At 44.4% G+C, this 19,892-nt stretch overlaps 1 protein-coding gene across 6 annotated transcripts in view; it reads left to right on the plus strand.

Annotated features, from left to right (window-relative positions):
• RPH3A (rabphilin 3A) overlaps nucleotides 1–19,892 on the plus strand; it is a 275,247-nt gene that overhangs the window by 197,621 nt on the left and 57,734 nt on the right. For 5 of the 6 annotated variants that reach the window (XM_013970800.2, XM_018061158.1, XM_013970802.2 and 2 more), the window contains 2 exons: nucleotides 13,659–13,746; nucleotides 18,194–18,205. In XM_013970800.2, the coding sequence (XP_013826254.2) occupies nucleotides 13,676–13,746; nucleotides 18,194–18,205 (83 nt within the window). In that variant the 5' untranslated portion in view covers nucleotides 13,659–13,675. The remainder of the gene's footprint in view (nucleotides 1–13,658; nucleotides 13,747–18,193; nucleotides 18,206–19,892) is intronic. The other variant, XM_013970803.2, reaches the window with a different exon arrangement.

A 19,892-nucleotide genomic window follows, 5' to 3' on the forward strand; every position in this document is an offset into this window, starting at 1 on the left:
CATGACACAGCTGAGGCGTGACTGGATTCCATAGCTTAATAGCTGTAGGAGTGAGATCTGACTGTCTCTTCATTCTGCTTCCCTTTGGGTTGCCCTCACTCCCAGGCAGATTTTCTCTACCTAGTCAAACCTCACCAAGTTAAATTTGTCTTATCCCATCTTCAGTCCAGTAAAGAAAACAGAGAAACTCCTTCCTAAGCTATTCCAACAAAAGTTTCAGGACTGAGTCTAATTGGCTCGTATTGGGGAGCCAATACAACTTTGAATCAGAAGAGGAGAATATGTTGATTGCCCAGACCAGGGTCCTGTGACTGCCCCATGGGCGGTAGTGGAGGTCATTCCCATCAGAACCATGGGTGAGATAGGAAAAGGATGGCTCACTAAAAGAAAATTGGAGTGCTGATACAAGGAGAAGGAGGGACAGTTGTCCACTTTCCATCCCCCCATGGAACATTCCATCTTGTGGAGGATGATTTCTGTGAACTAGAGGAGGCTAAGCCCTGAGTTTCTGTATTCTAAGAACTTTAAAATTTCAGAGACGAAAGGGTTCAAGGGGCTAGAGAAGGCATCATGGGACTGTGAGACTTGAACTGGGACTTGAGGTGTTAAGTGGAGGAGCAGGAACATTTCAGGGGATTAAAAAGGCTTCTCGACACCTTACCATCCTGGTATCTCCTGTTGCATGAACCTCGGGGAGAAAGGTGTGAATTACATCATAAAATGATGGTGGATCCCAACTTTTAGACAGTTCATCAATTACTAGTTTCACCTCTATGTATGCACACACACACACACACACTTTCATATATTCACTAAAATGAGAGGAAATAGTGAAAGTGAAGTCACTCAGTCGTATCCGACTGACTCTTTGCGACCCTATCCATGGGACTGTAGCCTACGAGACTCCTCCATCCATGGAATTTTCCAGGCAAGAGTACTGGAGCGGGTTGCCATTTCCTTCTCCAGGAGATCTTCCCAACCCAGGGATCAAACCCTGGTCTCCTGCATTGCAAGCAGTCGCTTTTTGCCATCTGAGCCGCCAGGGAAACTCCAAAATGATAGAAGTAAAGTGTTAAACATGTGCCGCTGTCTGTGGTCCTGAACCATAGCTCGGGCCAAAGCTCTCTTTATGTCTCCCCAGCTTTTCTAAGAAGTCCTGCTTCCTATTGGTTCTGATTCAGTTTTGGAGAAAGCCAATTAACTTTATTAAACCTCAACTTTCCATCTGTAAAATGGACTCAGTAATGTCTCTTTGCAAGCACCGTATGAGCCAATGTACGTAAATCATTTAGCGTGATCACTGGCACCCAGTGAATGGGAAATACCATTAGAGCTGTTATTCTCAGCCATTATATCCTGCAGATGTGACAGGATATAGTGGAGACTGCTCCTTATTTAATTCTAACCATGTACCAGACACTATTCTAGACACTTTATAAGTGTTATCTCATTTAATCCTTCAACATCCCTACAAAGTAAACATTGCTATCACTATTATTACAAAGTTTTTCATATGAGGAAACTAAGGCCCTGAGAGGTTTAGTAACTATTCTAACATCATACAGCTAGAAAGAGACAGAGCTGTAATTAGAACTGTGGCAACTCAGCACCTTTCAGCCTCTGCACTCCTCTGCCTCCAGTGATGAAGGTCATACCACCCACCTGCCCAGGTCATTGTGAAGACCAAGGACTTTGTAAATTGCAGAGTGCTCCATCCATTCTTGCTCTGATGGCTGTTTTCATGGGGACAGAGGGAGAGGAACAGGAACTTTTGGGTTCGTTTGGGTGCTCCAGCCAACACTGACTGAGATTCATTTTTCTGTTGCCTTCCCCCACCTGGTGTCAGGAGAGCAGGAGAGAGGAGTAGTTGGAGCCAAGTCTCCAAGATTTATTATTCATGGGAACCAAGAGAAGCTTTTTGTTCTTTCTGAGCTGGTCTCAGATTTCTTAGAATCTACATCCCAGGGAGGTAGCATGCCTGGACCATCTGAGGCAAAAACTGTCCTTCCCGGCCGGGGACCCTGTAACCTGTGTTCGTTCGGAGGGTGGGAATTCGGCAAGAGCCCCTGGATGACACCAAGTGAGGGTTTGCCCTGCCCAGCACTAGCCTCTATGCTCTCTACTGCTGTGTCTTCCACTCCAGCCTCTCAACAATCCTATGAAGGAAGGGCTGTTACAGTCCCGATTTTACAGCCTCAGGAAAATTGAGTCTCTGAAATGTTAAGTAATTTTTTCGGGGCTCACCCAGCTCAAGTTTAGCTGGGGGTTGAATCCAGGTCCATGTGACTGCAAAGCCTGAGCTCTTGGTGGAAGATTCTGTCATGGAATTTGTACCATGTGTGAAAATGACTGTGTTGTGTGTGTGTGTCGGGGGGGGGGGGAGGTGTTGGAACTGAAGATGGTTGGTGTGTAGATGCAGTTGGGTATGGGGGTGACTGTCGTAAATGTGGGTGTGTTGTGGGTGGAGAAGGTGCTGGGGGTGTGGGAGGAGGGGTGGAGTGTGTGTGGTAGAGGGTGTGTGGATGTATAGTTCGAGTATGAATGGGCATAAGTGCATCAGAATGTTGTCAATGGGGATGGGGGCAAATCTAAGTATGTGGCGTGGGAAGGCAGGGGGCTGTAGCGGGGTGTAGGTAGGTGTTGGTGGCCCGAAGTAGCGGGTGTGGGTGACGGTGAATGTGACTTGTGTTTGTGTGTGTTGAGGTGGAGAGGCAAGCAAAGCTCTTCCTGACCCCTGATTGCCTCTTCTCCCAAGGATGAAATGAAATATGCATTTTCCCATGGCAGGGCGCATCTGAGACCAGAGTACTGAATCTTTCTGTCTTATAAATGGAAACTGGCCTTGCTTGCTTGATGAGAGAGTCAGACATGTGAAATGTGAGGAGTTTTGCTCACACGTAAGAGGAAAGTCTGTGAACTTGAGCCATTCCTTTGCGAATGCACAAAGAGGCATTCCAGAAAGTCTCATAGCCCTCTTCACAACAGTCCCAGCAGGTAGTTCTGCTGTGTATGCTTGACCGGCTCCAGTGAATGGAGACTCATTGCTTCTCAAAGCAGCACATCCTCTTTTTGATACCTCTGATGGTATCAGCTCTAACAAGAGCTGGATTTTATTTGTTTTGGTTTGGGGGATTTGGGGCCACACTGTGTGGCTTGCGGGATCTTAAGTTCCCTGACCAGGGTTCGAACCCATATCTCCTGCAGTAGAAGTACTGAGTCCTAACACCGGACTGCCAGGGAATACCCAAGAGCTGTTCGTTACCTTATGCCAGACTTTCCCTCACTGTACCTTTCACTTGCTGGTGCCAGATCTAGCTAGGCAGCTGTGTTATATGAGTGGTTGTCCAGCGTAGTGGTCAGGAGTATTGGTATCAGGGGAAGATACACCTGGATTTATCCCTGGTTGGCTCTGCCATCGCTGGAGAAGGGATAGGCTACTCACTCCGGTATGTTTGGGCTTCCCTTGTGGCTCAGTGGGTAAAGAATTGCCTGCAATGCAGGAGACCTGGGTTTGATCCCTGGGTTGGTAAGATCCCCTGGAGAAGGGAACGGCTACCCACTCCAATATTCTGGCTTGGAGAATTCCATGGACTGTATAGTCCATGGGGTCACAAAGTGTCAGACATGACTGAGCGACTTTCACTTGAAAGAACAAATATTGTATAATTTGCAACAATAGTCAAGATAACAGAGTGATCAGAAGGCTCATTTATACAAGACCCGGATCCAGGAATATCTTTGAATTTTCTACCTGCTACCATGTGACCTTGACAAACCAGGGCCTCTGTTTCCTTACCTGTAAAATGGGAGTGCTATGTCTCTTATCTATGATTTGTGAAAGTGCTCCTCAGATGAGAGGATGCTGTTTTTTTCAACGGGATAAATACCCCTCTCTGTTCTGAGTATTTCGTCCCTGAGGCAGAGGAGGGATTAGGGTGACACTTGTGGTCTCTGTGACATGAGGAGAGTTAGTTTAGGGCTGCAAATAAGTCAGTTCCAACTGAGTTTTAATCAGAATGAATGGTGTTGCAACTTGAGCCTGAGTGGCAGCCACAGGCCATTAAGCTAAATTACTTGTTTTAATACGCAGACCTGTCTAATCACATTTTCCTGTTTGGGGCTGTGTGTGTCTGTGCAAGTGTGCGCAAGTGCAGAAATCAATCCTGAGCTTTTCCTCTTCTCCTTACTCACCACAATGGAGTTGGAGCAGAGATAAACTCGATTAACAACACAACAAAGGCAAGCTTCCCCTTTATCAAGGAATCAGGTAATTGGCTGGGCTGTGCAGGGAGCCCTGAAGAGTGTTCTGTTAATAGTGTCTGCCTTTGCATTGTATCGTTCAGTATTTGGGTGTGTAGACTCGGGATTCAGAGGGATTCGTAACCTAGGGAAAGAGGGAGATGATGGGGGCGCCTCCCTCCAGCATGAGGCGTTTTCCCCAGGAAGATCAGTTCTGGATGCCCTGCCCTGCTTCCAGTGTGTGGCCTGTGTTTCCTGCTGTGAACTCATTTTGAATGCACACACTGTTACGGCTTATTGGCTGTGTGTCCTTGGACAAATGACCTTACCTCTCTGGGCTTCAGTTTTCTGATCTGTAAAAGTGGGTAACAAAAGCTCCTGTTTTTCTAGGATCATTATGAAGATACAACTAGATATTGCACATGAAACAGCGCAGTTACCCGCTCATAGTGAGTCCAGAAAGGATGGGTTAGGTTGTGCTGTGGTAGCAGTGATCCTCAACGCTGCAAGGACCGAGACAACAGAGGGAACAGCAGAGGCTCACTCATGCCACCTGGATAGGGTGGGTTAGCACTGGGTGTCTGCTCTGCATTTGTCCCCACATAGGGACCCAGACTGAGCGGGGAGCTCCATCCTCATACACCTACGATTGTCAGGACAGGAAAAGGGGAAAGTGGAGACGTGAGCACTTGCTGTAGAGTTTCCACCTGGAAATTTTTTTTTTTTTGGCCAAAACAGTTTGTGTTCCAGCTTTCCAGGGAGAGGGAAGAGCAATCCTATTGCACTGTGGGAAGTCAGAAATATTTAGTTATCAGCACTAATGGCAACCATGATGATCTGGTCACTAAGCTGTATCCGACTCTTGCGACCCCATGGACTGAGCCTGCCAGGCTCCTCTGTCCATGGGGTTCTCCAGGCAAGAACACTAGAGCGGGTTGCCATTTCCTTCTCCATAGCACTCTCAAATAATCCTTGTGTTAGTACAGTTATATTGTTGTTATCATAATAACAGAATGCATTTTGTTGTTGTTTTTATTTCCATCATTCATTATCATGCTTCACATACTTAATCTGGCTTCAAGAATCCTGAGACATTTCCTACTCATGCCAAAGTTGGGTTCCCATTTCTTTAAGAAAACATAACTGATATTTTTATTAATAATAAATAAATGATAGTTCCCTCTTACAAGAGGATGACTTGTGTCAGGCCTCATCTCATGTAATCTTCACAATTCTATTTTGAGATGGGTCCTATTATTGTCGCCACTCTACAGAAGAGGAAACAGGTTCAGGAAGATGAATCCACTTGTCAGGCTCATAAATGGCAGAATGGACTTGGCCCTCCCAACTCATACCCTAAGTCACCTTGCTGAACTGTCTGCTAAGAATATGTGGTCTTAGCCTCTGGATCTTTAACTGGAAGCAGGAGTTGTCTGGGTGGAGAGTGCTGAAGACGCTATGCACTGTCCTTGTTGACCCACAGAAACAGGCGTTCATCATTGGGACCTATTCACTCTTTTCTGTTTTCCCCTTTTCCCAGCCCTACAATCACCCCAGGCTCCATCCCCTTGAATTTCTCCATTCCTTAAATATTCCATGTTCATTGAAGCCCCTGAACATTTGCTCACTCTGTTTCCCCATCTTTTCCTCCAGTCTTCATGTCTTGCATACTCCAGCTCATCCTTCAGGGAGCAGTCCCAGTCTTCCCCATTTTGGGAAGGACCCGCCCCACCTCCACCCCCAGACAGAGCCAATCCCGTAACCTGTCTGCTTCCACGGCATTTTGTACATTAATAAATCTAAACATTTTCTAGACACACACACACACAATGCAGTCCATTTGGAGGAGGGAAGAAATTAGTCTTTGTTTTTAATTAATGCCAGTTCTCTCATCCTAGCTTTTAATACTGGCACCTCATTTGTCTTATTAAGCACTTAGTTTTGCTTTTAATTAGTGCTGTTTATTGTCACTGAATTTTAATTGTCAGTGCAGGGTCTCAGCAGGCCTTGGTGAGGATGCATTACAAATGTTTCTTGCCCTCTTGCATAACCTCAGCTTGGGTGGCAGTGCCTCTGAAGTAAAGAGGGGGCATTTTTGGGGGTGTGGGTGGATGAAGATGGATTTTTTCTCCCAGACTTCAGCCAATTCTGGTTTTCTTTGAGATCCCCATTTGCTCCAAGGTAGCTGGTTTATAAAGACACATAGAGGTTAGGAGGGTTATAATGACAGAAATTCAATTCAAATTTGACTTCAGGAGAAAAAAAAAGGGAACATATTCGTTCATATGTTCAACATATGGTAGCCAAGACAGACCATGAGGAATTCAGGTGTGGCTGAATCCAGCATTCCAACAGCGTCGTCAGGAACCAGTCACTCTCCATCTCTCAACTCTGCTTTCATCCCTTGACAGACCTTTCCCATGTGGTGCCAAAAAGTGACCAATAGCAGCTCCAGGCTTCTGTTCTATCAATTTAGCAATCACAGTGGAAAAAGAATGCTTCTTTCCACATGGTTCCAGCAAGTCTTAGGGTATACCTTCACTAGTCCAGACTGGGACATGTGCCTATCCCCGAGTCCATGAGGCATATAATACACTGATTGATTAGAGATGATCTTTGGTCCACCTTTAGGGACCAGGTTTGGGTAATCTCCATCTAAGCCACGCAAATTGATACAAGAGAGGGATGGTTTCCAAAAGGAAAATTGGGGGTGCTGTTACTTTAAAAAAAAAAAGAAGGGATAAGTGCTGGACAGGAAAAAGCAAGAAATCTCTACCCCAGGTATCCACTGCAGTGTCTCACTCAGGCCTTAAAAACACCTAGAAATTAGACATGTGTTCTTCTCCTCAGCCCCACCCTCAAATAACACTAACAGTGACCTCTTTCCCTAATCCTTAAAAAGTATTTTGTATTACCAGGCCTCTGCACGTGTATTAACCCTTTGGCTCTTCCCCAAAACCCTGTGAAGTTGGCATGACAAAGATGGGAATTTTTACGTCCTCATGATGCTGAAACTGAGGCCCAGAATGACTAAATGAGATGCCAGGAAATGAATAGAGGAGCTAAGGTCAGGTCCCAGACTTCGGGTCCAAGGCCAGGAATTGTTCCACAACATGGGCTGCTCCATCAGCCAGATCTTGCTGCATAACAAAACAACCCACAAATGAGTGAATTAGAACAACAGCCAATTGTTTATCTCAAGATTGTTTAGAGTCAGTGACTGGGTTCAGTTCACCTGGGTGGTTCTTCCGGTCTAGGCCAGACTTGGATGATCTTGGCTGGGCTTGTTCACTTCTGTGGTCAGCTGGTATGTTAGCTGGGACTGGCCAGTTTATGAAGGAGCAGCTGCATAGGCTAGGACAACTGTGACCCTTACAACGTGGTCTCTGCAAATTGCCAGAGTTGTAGAGCAGTGGGGGATGAGCTCTGTGCCTGCCTTAAAAACCCATAAAATCCTGTGGGATTTTTTTGAGGGCTTATGGAACCATCTGTTATGCGATATGGTGATGGGAGAACCCTGGGGAGATGACAGTGAATTTGCTGTGTTTCAAGGCTGGCAGCACAGAGATGCCTTCATCTGGAGCATCTCTCAGACTTGTTTCTGTCCTCATCTTGGACACCAACCAGCTCAGCATGGAAGGAGTCAAAGTCTTGTCATTCCAGATTTGGCCAGGTTCAGGGGAGGCTGGGGATGACCCAACTGGTTCTGGAAGCAAAGAGAAGCCAGCAGCAGCCTGCACCCCCTGGATGAAACTGGGGTAAAGGATACTGGGGCTCTGAGAGAGTGGAATGGCAAGGCTTACAGGCAGGTGGAGGCATGCTCAGCTCTGTCAAGTACAGTAGATGGGGCAAGAGACCACCACCTTTTCCTCACTGGACCAAGTGTCCTTGCCATGGCAAAGGTATGTAGGAACCATGCTGCTGCTGCTGCTAAGTCGCTTCAGTCGTGTCTGACTCTGTGTGATGGCACAGATGGCAGCTCACCAGGCTCCTCCATCCCTGGGATTCTCCAGGCAAGAACACTGGAGTGGGTTGCCATTGCCTTCTCCTGTAGGAACCATGAGTGCCTATCAAACAATCAAAGCTGAATGCATGGTTGAGACAGAATAGGATATATTCAGTTCACTTCTCAAAGTCCTTCTGTGGCTTGTACATCACTCAGAGTAGAAGCTTAAGTGGTCCTGATGGTCCGACCTCCACTGCTTCACGACCTGCATGACCTCCACTGCTGCTTCAGCTGCCACTCATCTCCCCCTTGCTCACTCCACTCCAGCCACTCTGCCCTCCTTATCATTTCTCCAACTAACCAGGTACATACCCACCCCGGGGCCTTGGTACTTGCTTCTCCCCTCCACTTAGAATGCTCTGCCTCAAGATAGCCACATGGCTCAGTCCATTACCCCCTTCAGGTCTTTGCTCAAATGTAATTTCTCAGTGGGCCTCCACCTTTTCTTTTTTTAAACCACATTGCACAGCTGTGGAATCTTAGTTCTCCAACTAGGGATCGAACCCAGGCCCCTGGCAGTGAGAGCACTAACCACTGGACCACCAGGGGATTCCCTAGATCACTTATTTAAAATCAAAGTTCCCTCTCATTCACCAACCCTCCTTTGTTTTTCTCTAAAGCACTCAATCACCAGCTGACACGCTTTCATTTGACTTACTGTTTCCCCACTAGAAGGGAAGCTCCATGAGGACAAAGATTTTCCTTTTTTATTTGTTTTAATGCTGTATCCCTAGTGCCTAGACCAGTGTCTGCCACAGAGTAATAGATATTCTATAATTTTTTGTTTATTCTTCCCGTTTCTCAAGAGAAGCTGGCAATCTGTATTTTAAATTAAATCCTGTGCCTTTAAAATACTGGGTTACTCTTACTTTTAAAAACTATTGCACGGGCCAAACAAAACATACTTTCAGCCTGGATGCTGTTGTGAAGTCCCCCCAGCCCCACTTCACTCCTGTTTGGAGCCCTTGGTGTAAGTTGCATATCCCATCCCATCAGGCAGTCTGAGTGATTCCCCGCCACCCCCAGATTCCTAATTGAGTAGAGATAGGCTGGACTCAGGGGGAGAGGAACAGCGCAGGAAAAGAGACACAGAGATGGAATCGATTTGATGCCATCCAAGCTGGTGGCTGCAGGTTCTGCTGCGAAGCATCTGGTTTAATTCCAGCTCGGGGCTGGGAGACTGACTGTGGCATTGAACTCCACGCAGACAGCTGCAGCCCATGCTGGGTCCCTGCAGTGCCCTGAAGTGCCACGTGCAGGGCCACCACCAGCCCAGCCCAGCCCTGCCGCGTCATGCTTAGACACCTGCTGTGACTCTGAAGCTTGATGGACGTTCAGGGTTGTTGTTGTTTGTTGTTGTTGTTGTTTCTGTTCAACTAAACCCAGCAGAAGACCTTGGAGATTCTGGGGAACGGAGGCACAGTTCCTTAACAAACAGTGCTGATGGGAGCCAGGGGAGAAGTAGGTAGAACAAAATGCAGGGGGAGAAAGGCAGGATTCTGGAATCTTTTCTGGGCTTGGCACTGGGTCTTTGAGTCATTTTAAAATGCAGGTGATTGAAAGATTAGTACCAAGCTGTGGAGGTGGGCAGATCTGGAACAAGGCCTGGCTCTGTCACTTATACGCAGATTTACTGAGTACCTGCTACACTTACTGAGCTCTAGGACTTGTGTGGAGATTCATTGAACATCTACTGTAAACCACACTCCTGCAGAGTGAAAACATAAGGCCCCTTATTCAAATACTATAAAACATTTTGAGATGATGACAGCAAAGCATTAAGCCAAGTGTGGGCTCATCTAAGTACAGGGTCATTCTAAGTTCAGGGTCCTTCCAGACATGGGTCCAAAGCTTTGTGAATTTGGTTCCACATGCACTGGAGTCACTGCTGAACAAATACAGATCTAGGCCTTGTTCTCACGGATCTTATGGAATAGGTGGGGATATTCACAAACAGTGAATAAGTTAAAAAATAATAATAATTACGTATCTTGATAAATATCATAGAGGAAACAAACAGTGAGAATTAAGTAAGCAGTGAGAGGAGGTGACTTAGAGGGTGCAGTCTGTGAAGGCTTCTTGGAGGAGGTGACATTTGAACAGAGACCAGCAGAGCATTAGTAGAAACCAGCTATGCAAGAGGAAGAGGAAGAAGCTATCCAGGCAGAGACACAGCAAAGGCAAACACTTGGCAGCTGGAAAAGCCAGCATGACTGGAGCATGGTCCAAGATCTAGGAACAGTAGCAGGTAGAAGGTCATGACAGTTCTTTGAGGTCATAGAGAGAGTCTTAAATCTTATATGCATTGGACAGCCAATAAATTGAAGTAATTTATTATTTTAAAATTATCTTTTAAAAAATACACTTATTTTTGAATAGCTAAAGTGTCCTCATGGTTGCAAATACAAAGGGGTATCATGTGACAATTCTTCCCATCTCAGGCCCAGCCTCCCAGGCTCCCTCCATAGAGGCCAACGGTATTGTCCATTTCTTGTGTGTTCTTTTCAGAGATGCTTTATGCCTATACAACCTAAACATGCACATTATCCTACTTGCCGTGTCTACACAATAGTGTTGTTCTCAAACAGTGTTCTCTGTCTTGGCCTTGCCACTAGACAAGTAATCTTGTTGACCTATCCATACCCATCATAAATTCTCATTATTCTTGGCAGCTGTGAAGCCCTCCACCACACAGATGCCCCAGCATCCTGCTAGCCAGCGCTTGTTATTAGGCATTTAGATTGCTTCCTTGAAGGGCTTCAAGAAAGTCCTTGGGAAGTCCACTTAAACTCTCTGTGACTCAGTTACTCATCTGTGAAATGGGATAAGGACATTTACCTCCTAAATCTATTTTGAGGATTGTTGTTGTTCAGTCACTATGTCATGTCCAACTCTTCGCAGCCCCATGAACTGCAGCACAGCAGGCTTCCCTTTCCTTCGGTATTTCCCAGAATTTGCCCAAACTCATGTCCATTGAGTCATGATGCCATCCATCCATCTCATCCTCTTCTGCCTCCTTCTCCTCCTACCTTCAATCTTTCCCAGCATCAGGGTCTTTTCCAATGAGTTGGCACTTTACATAAGGTGGCCAAAGTATTGGAGCTTCGGCATCAGTCCTTCCAGTGAATATTTAGGGTTGATTTCCTTTAAGATTGACTGGTTTGATCTCCTTGCTGTCCAAGGGACTCTAAAGAGTCTTCTCCAGCACCACAATTCGAAAGCATCAATTTTTTGGCACTCAGCCCTCTTTGTGGTCCATCTCTCACATCCATACATGACTACTGGAAAAACATAGCTTTGACTATGCGGACTTTTTGAGAATTAAATGAGTTAAAACCTGAAAGGCGGTTAGCAGGTATCAAAGCCTTGATATTTGAACTAGTGATTGTTGCTGTTGTTTCTTTCATTCCTTGGTGCTCCCAACAGGGCTGTGGTGGACCCTTTGCTGTGGTGCCTAGCAGAGAGCTGAGAGCACTAATTATTTTCTGCCTTCTGAACTTGCCGCCGCCTCACCAGATTTAAGCCAGGGCTTTGGCTCTAACAGAGCATGTGATCTTCAGACAGGGGTCTGGGTGGGCAGGTGTCTGTTCCGAGCATCAGAATTTGGAGATCAGAGTTCCTGGGCGGGGACTGGGTATCACCCGTCCCATCCCCTCATCCCTGCCTCCTGGGATCCACCAAGGGCACTGTTGCATCTTGCTTCAGGAGGCGATGCATTCAAATGAACGCTTGGCTGTTCCAGTCAAGGGCAGCCGAGGAAGCTCATTACTGAGGACTGAGGACTGGGGTCCCCAGCAGGGACCAGGGGACCCCCAGGAGCCCGGGCAGCCTCATTCAGCTCTTGGCACAGGCAGTAATGAGAAGTTAATGTTCTTTTCAGCATATTTCCTTTGCAACAGGAGTCATTGCTCCTTTTTCTATTTTCAGAGTGGAAACAATGAAACGGTCATATTATTCTAGGAAGATTATGTTAACCACCTGGGAACAGATGAAATGGCTTTTCTGTAAGGGGTCTTTCCTCTCCTGTATCCAATCATCAGAGCCCTCCACCCCGACCCCACCCATGTGAATATTTAATAATTGCACTGGTTGCAGAATAGGAAAGATAGTTCTCTCCCTGTTCCCCTCCCAACTGCTCATCTATTCAGCTTCCTAGCGAAAAGGACTGTGATGTAACAAGAATTTCAGCGAAGTCAGGACCCGCTACACCCCGTGACCTACCTTCCAGAACTTTCTAAAACAATAAATTAAATGTGATCTCCATGGTCTCTTTCCCCTTACTCTTTGGCTATACCTGGGGGAGCAGGGAGGAGTGGAGGTCCAGAAAGAACACAAGTTCACCTAAGTTCAGCTGGACTTGCTTAGCATTGATGAAGACTCATTCACACATTCAATAATTATTTACTAAATGCCTTCTCCGTGCCAGGAGCTATGCTGGGTGTTGGAGATTAAACAGAGAACAAAACAGGAGGAGTTCTGCAAGAAGCTTACATTTTAGCGGGAGATTCCAACTGTGTGATGCTGTTTTCACAAGCTGTGGTTTATGTCTGTGACCATCTCCCTGGTCACTGTGTGGAGCATAGTCTGGGGTGGCCAAGAGCAGAAGCAGGGAGACATTGAAGCGGCTCCTGTAGTAAGGCAGGCTGGGCAGCAGAGATTTGGGTCAGCACAGGAGCAAATTGGGTAGAGAATATTGGGAAGATTCTGGCTCTATTTATGACAATTAAGCCATGACTTTCTGATGGCTTGGGTGTAGAGTTTTAAAAAGAAAGCAAGCCAGGGAGTTTTGAGACCTCAAAACTCTGAGAGACGGGTTTTGCCTTCTTTTTTTTTTTTTAGCTACCCAAGGCCAAATTGACTAGCACATGAGCCAGATGACATCCTCTAGTAGAAATATCCTGGATTGGAGTTAGGAGCTCTGCCCAGGTGGCTCTAGTGTTAAACAGCCCACCTGCAGGAGGCAAAAGAGATGCAGATTTGATCCCTGGGTGGGGAAGATCCCCTGGAGGAGGGCATGGCAACCCTCCAGTATTCTTGGCAATATTCCAGTATCCTTGCCTGGAGAATCCCCACGGACAGAGGAGCCTGGCAGGCTACAGTCCATGGCGGGGGCAGAGAGTTGGACACAACTAAAGCGACTTAGCATGCACATACACACCCTTCCTCTTGTATCAAAAATGAATGGGAGGAACACAGATTAAAGGGAAAGAGTTCTTCATTCTGATCCATTTCTGCCAAAAGGGGGCTGTGACAGTTCCCCTCTTGGTCCTGAAGGTCCCATCTGGAAAGCGGAGAAGCTGGATGAAGCTCTGTTTCTTCCCCGTACCACTCAGACATAGACAAGGGACCTGAGAAATAAGGAGTGACTGAATGACTGCTTGCATGATGACCTTTCTGGACCGATGTTTTCCAGAGTGCTGGGCTTCGGCCATGACTGACACCGTGTTCAGCAGCAGCTCAAGCCGTTGGATGTGTCCCAGTGACCGACCCCTGCAAACAAAGTAAGTCACTGGGTATTCCTGGAAGTCATCTGCTTAGGGGCAATGAGGTTCTGATCTACACTTGAAGGAGGAGAGTAGTAGAGATAAAAAGAGAACTTCCATCCATGGGGTGAGGGAAAAAAGAAGCTGGTGGGAGTTCTGTTGTGGAAACTCCTCCACTGATTTTACTACTTTGCAAAGTTGGAGTAACAAGATGAAACTCTGAGCTCCATGCCCTAAATGAGAGGTGGTCCGGTGAAATGGAAAGAGCACTAACCTATTGGTTAGAATCAGACTTGATTCTGGTCCTAAATCTGAACTAATTTACTAGGTGAGTCTCTTTCCCTTCTTTGGGCCTCAGTTTATCATCAATTAAATAAGGAAGTTGGACTCAATCAGAGGTTGCAAACTGACAGGCCACCAGCTGACTGTGACTTGCAGAAATGTATTTTTTAGTTTTGGCCTGATCATTTAAAAATCGGGAAATTCACATGAAAATAACTTCACATTCTGTATTAAGTAATTATTATACCTGAATCGGTGGTGTATTGGCTCTGTACCATGCTGGTCCTTAGAGGTGTTGTTAAATTTGCAGGAATTTTGCAAGTCGGTTGTTAAATGTGACTGTTACTAAAGATTAAGTTGTATAGTTTTATAATCAAATTATATTAGACAAGGGTGGTGAATACTCAGCATTAATCATTTCTTACTTACTTTACGACATTTTGCTATTCTCTGTGTTACTTGTCTGTGATACGTGTATAGTGAAACACCGTCTATTAGTATGGTACTGCATGTTTCCTCCCAGCTTTGCATTTAGTGATACCGTATGGGTACTCGAAATCAGCCTCAGTGGGGTTTTTCTCTAGAAGTGCAACTGTTAAACATTCACCAGCATACTACCGCCTAAAGACCTTGACAATCTACGTCTGTTGTTTATCATCACTGAAGATTTTCACTCAAAGGTCTTATTTTTTGAACGCTTGGTAATTTTTAAAATTTATTTGTTTTTAATGGAAGGATAATTGCTTTACAATACTGGTTTGATTTCTGCCATACATCAGTATGGATTCGCCATAGGTGTACATATGTCCCCTCCGTCTTGAACTTCCCTCCCACCTCCAACCCTTTCCCACCCTTCTAGATTGTTACAGAGCCCCAGTTTGAGTTCCCTGGGTCATACAGCAAATTCCCCTTGGCTCTCTATTTTACTATGCTAGTGTATATGCGTCCGTGCTCCTCTCTCCATTATCTTACCCTCCCTACCACCCTTGCCCATTAGTCTCTTCTCTATGTCTACATCTCCACTGCTGCTCTGCAAACAGGTTCATCAGTACCATCTTTCTAGATTCCATATATATATGTTAATATATGATATTTCTTTTTCTCTTTCTGACTTACTTCACTCTGTATGGTAGGCTCTAGGTTCATCCACCTCATTAGAACTGACTCTAATGTGTTCTTTTTTTTATGGCCAAGTAGTATTCCATTGTCTGTATGTACCACAGCTTCTTTATCATGATTGCTTGGTAATGTTTTATTGTGAGCTCTACCTGTGAGAATCCTAGGGATCTACCATGAGAATATTTTCTTCAGAGAGATTTGCATTTGCTTCTGCCAGGAAGTGTGTGCTACTCACCAAGGATGTGATCTGAGCTCCCTTAGGGGGTCCCAGATTCAGCTTCTTCATCTAGTTAGGAGCTCAGAGTCAGTCTCTGGACCACAATGTTGGTGTTTACATTGGTTTCCTGCTCAGAGCTCCCAGTTCTGGATTTAGTTTGCTGGGTTTTCTCTTTTTTAAAAAATTGCCTTTTAAACGTATAACTAATGTACCTCCAACAGTACACATCTAATGTACAACTTGATCATTTTTACACTTATATGCGTTCTCATTCCCCTTTGCTCCTCCCTGTCACCACCCATCCCTAAGTAATTATGTAAATGGAATCATCTCTTTGAGGGAAGATGTCTTCTTTCACTTGGCATAATTAAATCATGATCCATTCATATTGTTTTTCATATCAATAGTTTATTCCTTTTATTGCTAAAAAAGTAACATTTCATTGTGTGGATGTACTACAGTTTGTTTATCCATTCTTCTGTTGATGGACATTTGGGTTGTTTCTAGTTTTTTTTTTGGCTAGTACAAGTAAAATTTGTATAGACATATACTTGTATTTCTCTTAAGGAAATACCTAGGAGGAAAATGTCTCGGTGGCTTAGTAGGTAAATGTTTAACTTCTAAAAAAACTTGCAAACTGTTTTCCAAATTGTACCACTTTAAATTTCCACCAGAAGTGTATGAGAGTTCTGTCTCCTTTCTCACCAACACTTGATACAATTTGTCTTTTCCATTTTAACCATTCTGTGTGTGCATAGTGGTATTTGTTTTGTGATTTTAACTTGCACTCCCCTTAATGAATAATGATATTGAACATCTTTTTATGTAAGTTTGACATTCATATAACCTCTTCTTTAAAGTGTCTGTTTAAACACTTTGTCCACTTAAAAATCAGGTCATTTATCTTCTTGTTACTAAGTTTTAACATGTTTTTTTAATGTGCTGTAGATAAAAGTCGTTTGTTGGAGACACATTTTGCACATATTTTTCTCAGTCTATGACTCGCATTTTCTTTTTCATAACAGAGTCTTTTGAAGAGGAAGGTTTTTTATTTTGATGAACTCTATTTTGTCTGTTTGTTTCAAAGGTAAAGGGGTTTTAGAGAATTCCTTTACTTTCTAGCAATCCTAGAACTGTGTTAATAAGATTTGCCCTTAATTATCAAGGTCCTAATTATATATTGATGAGGGTCTTTCAGAATATTTAGTCCACTCGTATTCTCTGAAGCAAAAGTCCCTGTCTGTTTACTATTTCCACCTAAAATCTCCTCTAGTTGTACGAGTTGAACAGTTTTGAAGACATTATTGAACTCTGTTGGTTTCCGATTTGAAAGGAAACTTCTAGCTTCCAAGCCCTTCACATGAACGTTCTCTTGATACCAAACTCATTTGGCAAAGAATATCTTGTCAGCCAAAAACTGTCTCTCTGTAAGGTAAACAGTTGCCTGAAGGTGGATGGGGTAAAATATTTATTTTATATAAGAAATGTCAGTTAATTAAAACCCCATCCATCACAGTTTACTTTAGTCAATATGAAGCCAAACAATTTGCCTTACAATTAAATTAGAATTATTTAAGCAGTCTGGATGCTATTTCCTTCAAGTGCTCCCGGGCTTCTGTGAAACATCTTGGCATTCCTAATGCATCTGGCTGGCTTGATTGCTACTGCATTTTCTTCAGATATTAAAATTATTTTCCAATAAATGTTAATGGGTGAATTATAGTCATCACACATGCTATCTAGTCTGCAGCAGTGATGATGTGCTAATGTAGATGATTCTCTAATGTCTTTCTCCAGTAAATTAAGAAATCTAGTCTTAATTAACTGCTGGCTAGCCAGATACACTTACTGCCTTTGTGATTTTCAAATGCCTTCCTCTCTCAGTCTCCTTGAATCCAATGATGGTGTTTGGAAGACAGTTGTGATTGTGTTTGAAAGGAGAGAATGTATTTCTTTCTTGCCCGGGTGGAGCAGGGATTCAGTTCTCTGTGTTGGGGATACATGGGGAGAAATGCTGTCTCTGATAGTTGATTATTTGCTGTGGCCTTCAAGTCTGCAAGCCTGAGAGTGGCAGAGACCAGAGGTGGAAACCGAGGCACAAAGGGAAGATGTGACCTGTCCGTGGTAGCACGACGAGTAAATGGAGACGCTGGTCTTCTTTTTAGAATGCAAGGACTTGCTTCCTCAAAATGGGGCACTGTGAGTTCTGCTTTTGGATGATCCAACCACTGTTCAGGGCTCTTTGCCCTTTCTTAACGTGCTCCTTAGAACTTCCCTGGTGGATCAGTGGTAAAGAATCCACCTGCCAATGCAGGAGATGCAGGTTCGATCCCTGAGTTGGGAAGATCCCCTGGAGAACAGAATGGCATCCCACTCTAGTATTCTTGCCGGGAAGTCCCATGGACAGAGAAGCCTGGCGGGCTCCAGTCCATGGGGTCACAAAGAGTCAGACGCAACTTAGCTACTAAACAATAACAATGTTCTCCTTAATCCTCAGTGTTTGAAACAACAGAAAACAAGAATGGTGATGGCCTTGTTATCATTAAATGATTCCTCTTTAGTGCCAACAAAATGTCATTCAAATACATAAATGATTAGACGGGTTAATTAATAAACTGAACTGATGGGTCATGGTCATCAAAGCTGTGAATATACAACCCTATAGCAACCATGTTTTAGATGTGCTAAAATAAGATAATAATGACTGATAAAAAATGGAAGTAGGTCATTGTAATTTAAACTGAACTGTGTGATTGTTGCATCCAGTGCTGATACTGTTACAAGATGTTTTTTCTCCCTAACTTTATTTATTTTTTTTCTTTCTCTCTTTTCTTTGCCTACCTTCAGTGATAAAGAACAGTGAGTATTTTATGATTCTTTTATTTTTCTACAGACTGAATTTTATCTCTTTTCTGATGAAAGTGGCTTGTCCCTATGGAGAGTGGGTTCAAAAAGGAACTAACATGTTTTATATATCTAATTTAAAAAAAAATCCAAGTTGTTAAAAAAAAAAGCACACCCTTCGAGAAAAAAATGTGAAATTTCAAGAAAAAAATTCTTGATAAAAGGATGGAAAACATTCCTTAGGGGAGCCCTCAATTTAATTTTTGTTAGCAGCTTGTGGGATTCAGCAAGTTTATTAACCACCTTCTGTTTCTTTTGCATTTTGCCTGGGAACACTGTTCTTAGATAAAGAAAATATTAACTCAAATGACTGCTGTCATTAATCAAAGATGATGAAGAAGAGAACAGAGCTTGTGGGAAGTTATATGCTAAACACATGGTCTCTGTCACCTCATGGGAGGTCGGCCTGATTTCCCAATGAAATGCCTTTGACTCCGAGGTCCCATCTTTGCTCATAGCTTTTGTTTTAAATTAGATTCATTTCCTAAATATGCATGACAGATTGGATGCTGGGTCCAATAAATGAACAGTTAGGCTGCAAAGCAGATGGGGTTTTGGTTGTGTGTACACATTGGGAGACTATGGAAGGTCATTTTTACTCTCCCCACTGTAGGGGAGTTGTCACAGATCCACAAGCAGAGCACTGCGCCTGGCCTCAGAACACCCAGGTCTAAGTTCTGCTCTGGGACTCAGTGTCACTTCCTTGAACTCTGGCCATCTCCTTTATAACGTGGGTATGTTAACCCAGGTGGCTCAATGGTAAAGAATCCACTTGCCAATGCAGCAGGAGACACAGGCTCAATCCCTGGGCTGGGAAGACTCTGCAGGAAGAAATGGCTACCACTCCAGTATTCTTGCCTGGAAAATCCCATGGACAGAGCCTGGAGGGCACAGACCATGGGGTTGCAAAGAGTCAGACGTGACTTAGCGACTGAGCATGCACAAAGCTCCTAGCTATTAACCCTGCCCTTCCACCCTCACTGGGAGGTGGTGCAGTCAAATGAGATGCATGGGAATGGTTCAGTTCAGCTCAGTTCAGTTCAGTTGCTCAGTCGTGTCTGACTCTTTGCAACCCCATGAACCACAGCACGCCAGGCCTCCCTGTCCATCATCAACTCCCGGAGTCCACCAAAACCCATGTCCATTGAGTCAGTGATGCCATCCAACCATCTCATCCTCTGTCGTCTCCATCTCCTCCTGCCTTCAATCCTTCCCGGCATCGGGGTATTTTCAAATGAGTCATTTCTTCGCATCATGTGGCCAAAGTATTGGAGCTTCAGCTTCAGCATCAGTCCTTCCAATGGATATTTTCAGGATTGATTTCCTTTAGGATTGACTGATTTGATCTCCTTGCAGTCCAAGGGACTCTCAAGAGTCTTCTCCAACACCACAATTCAAAAGGATCAGTTCCTTCAGCACCCAGCTTGCTTTATGGTCCGACTCTCACATCCATACATGACTACTGGAAAAACCATAGCTTTGACTATATGGACCTTTGTCGGCAGAGTAATGTCTCTGATTTTTAATATGTTGTTTAGGTTTATCGTAGCTTTTCTTCCAGGGAGCAAATGTCTTTTAGTTTCATGGCTACAGTCACCATTTTCAGTGATTTTGGAGCCCAAGAAAATAAGGTCTGTCAGTG

Source organism: Capra hircus, chromosome 17 (genome assembly GCF_001704415.2).
Source record: "Capra hircus breed San Clemente chromosome 17, ASM170441v1, whole genome shotgun sequence".
In the NCBI taxonomy this organism is placed as follows: domain Eukaryota; kingdom Metazoa; phylum Chordata; class Mammalia; order Artiodactyla; family Bovidae; genus Capra; species Capra hircus.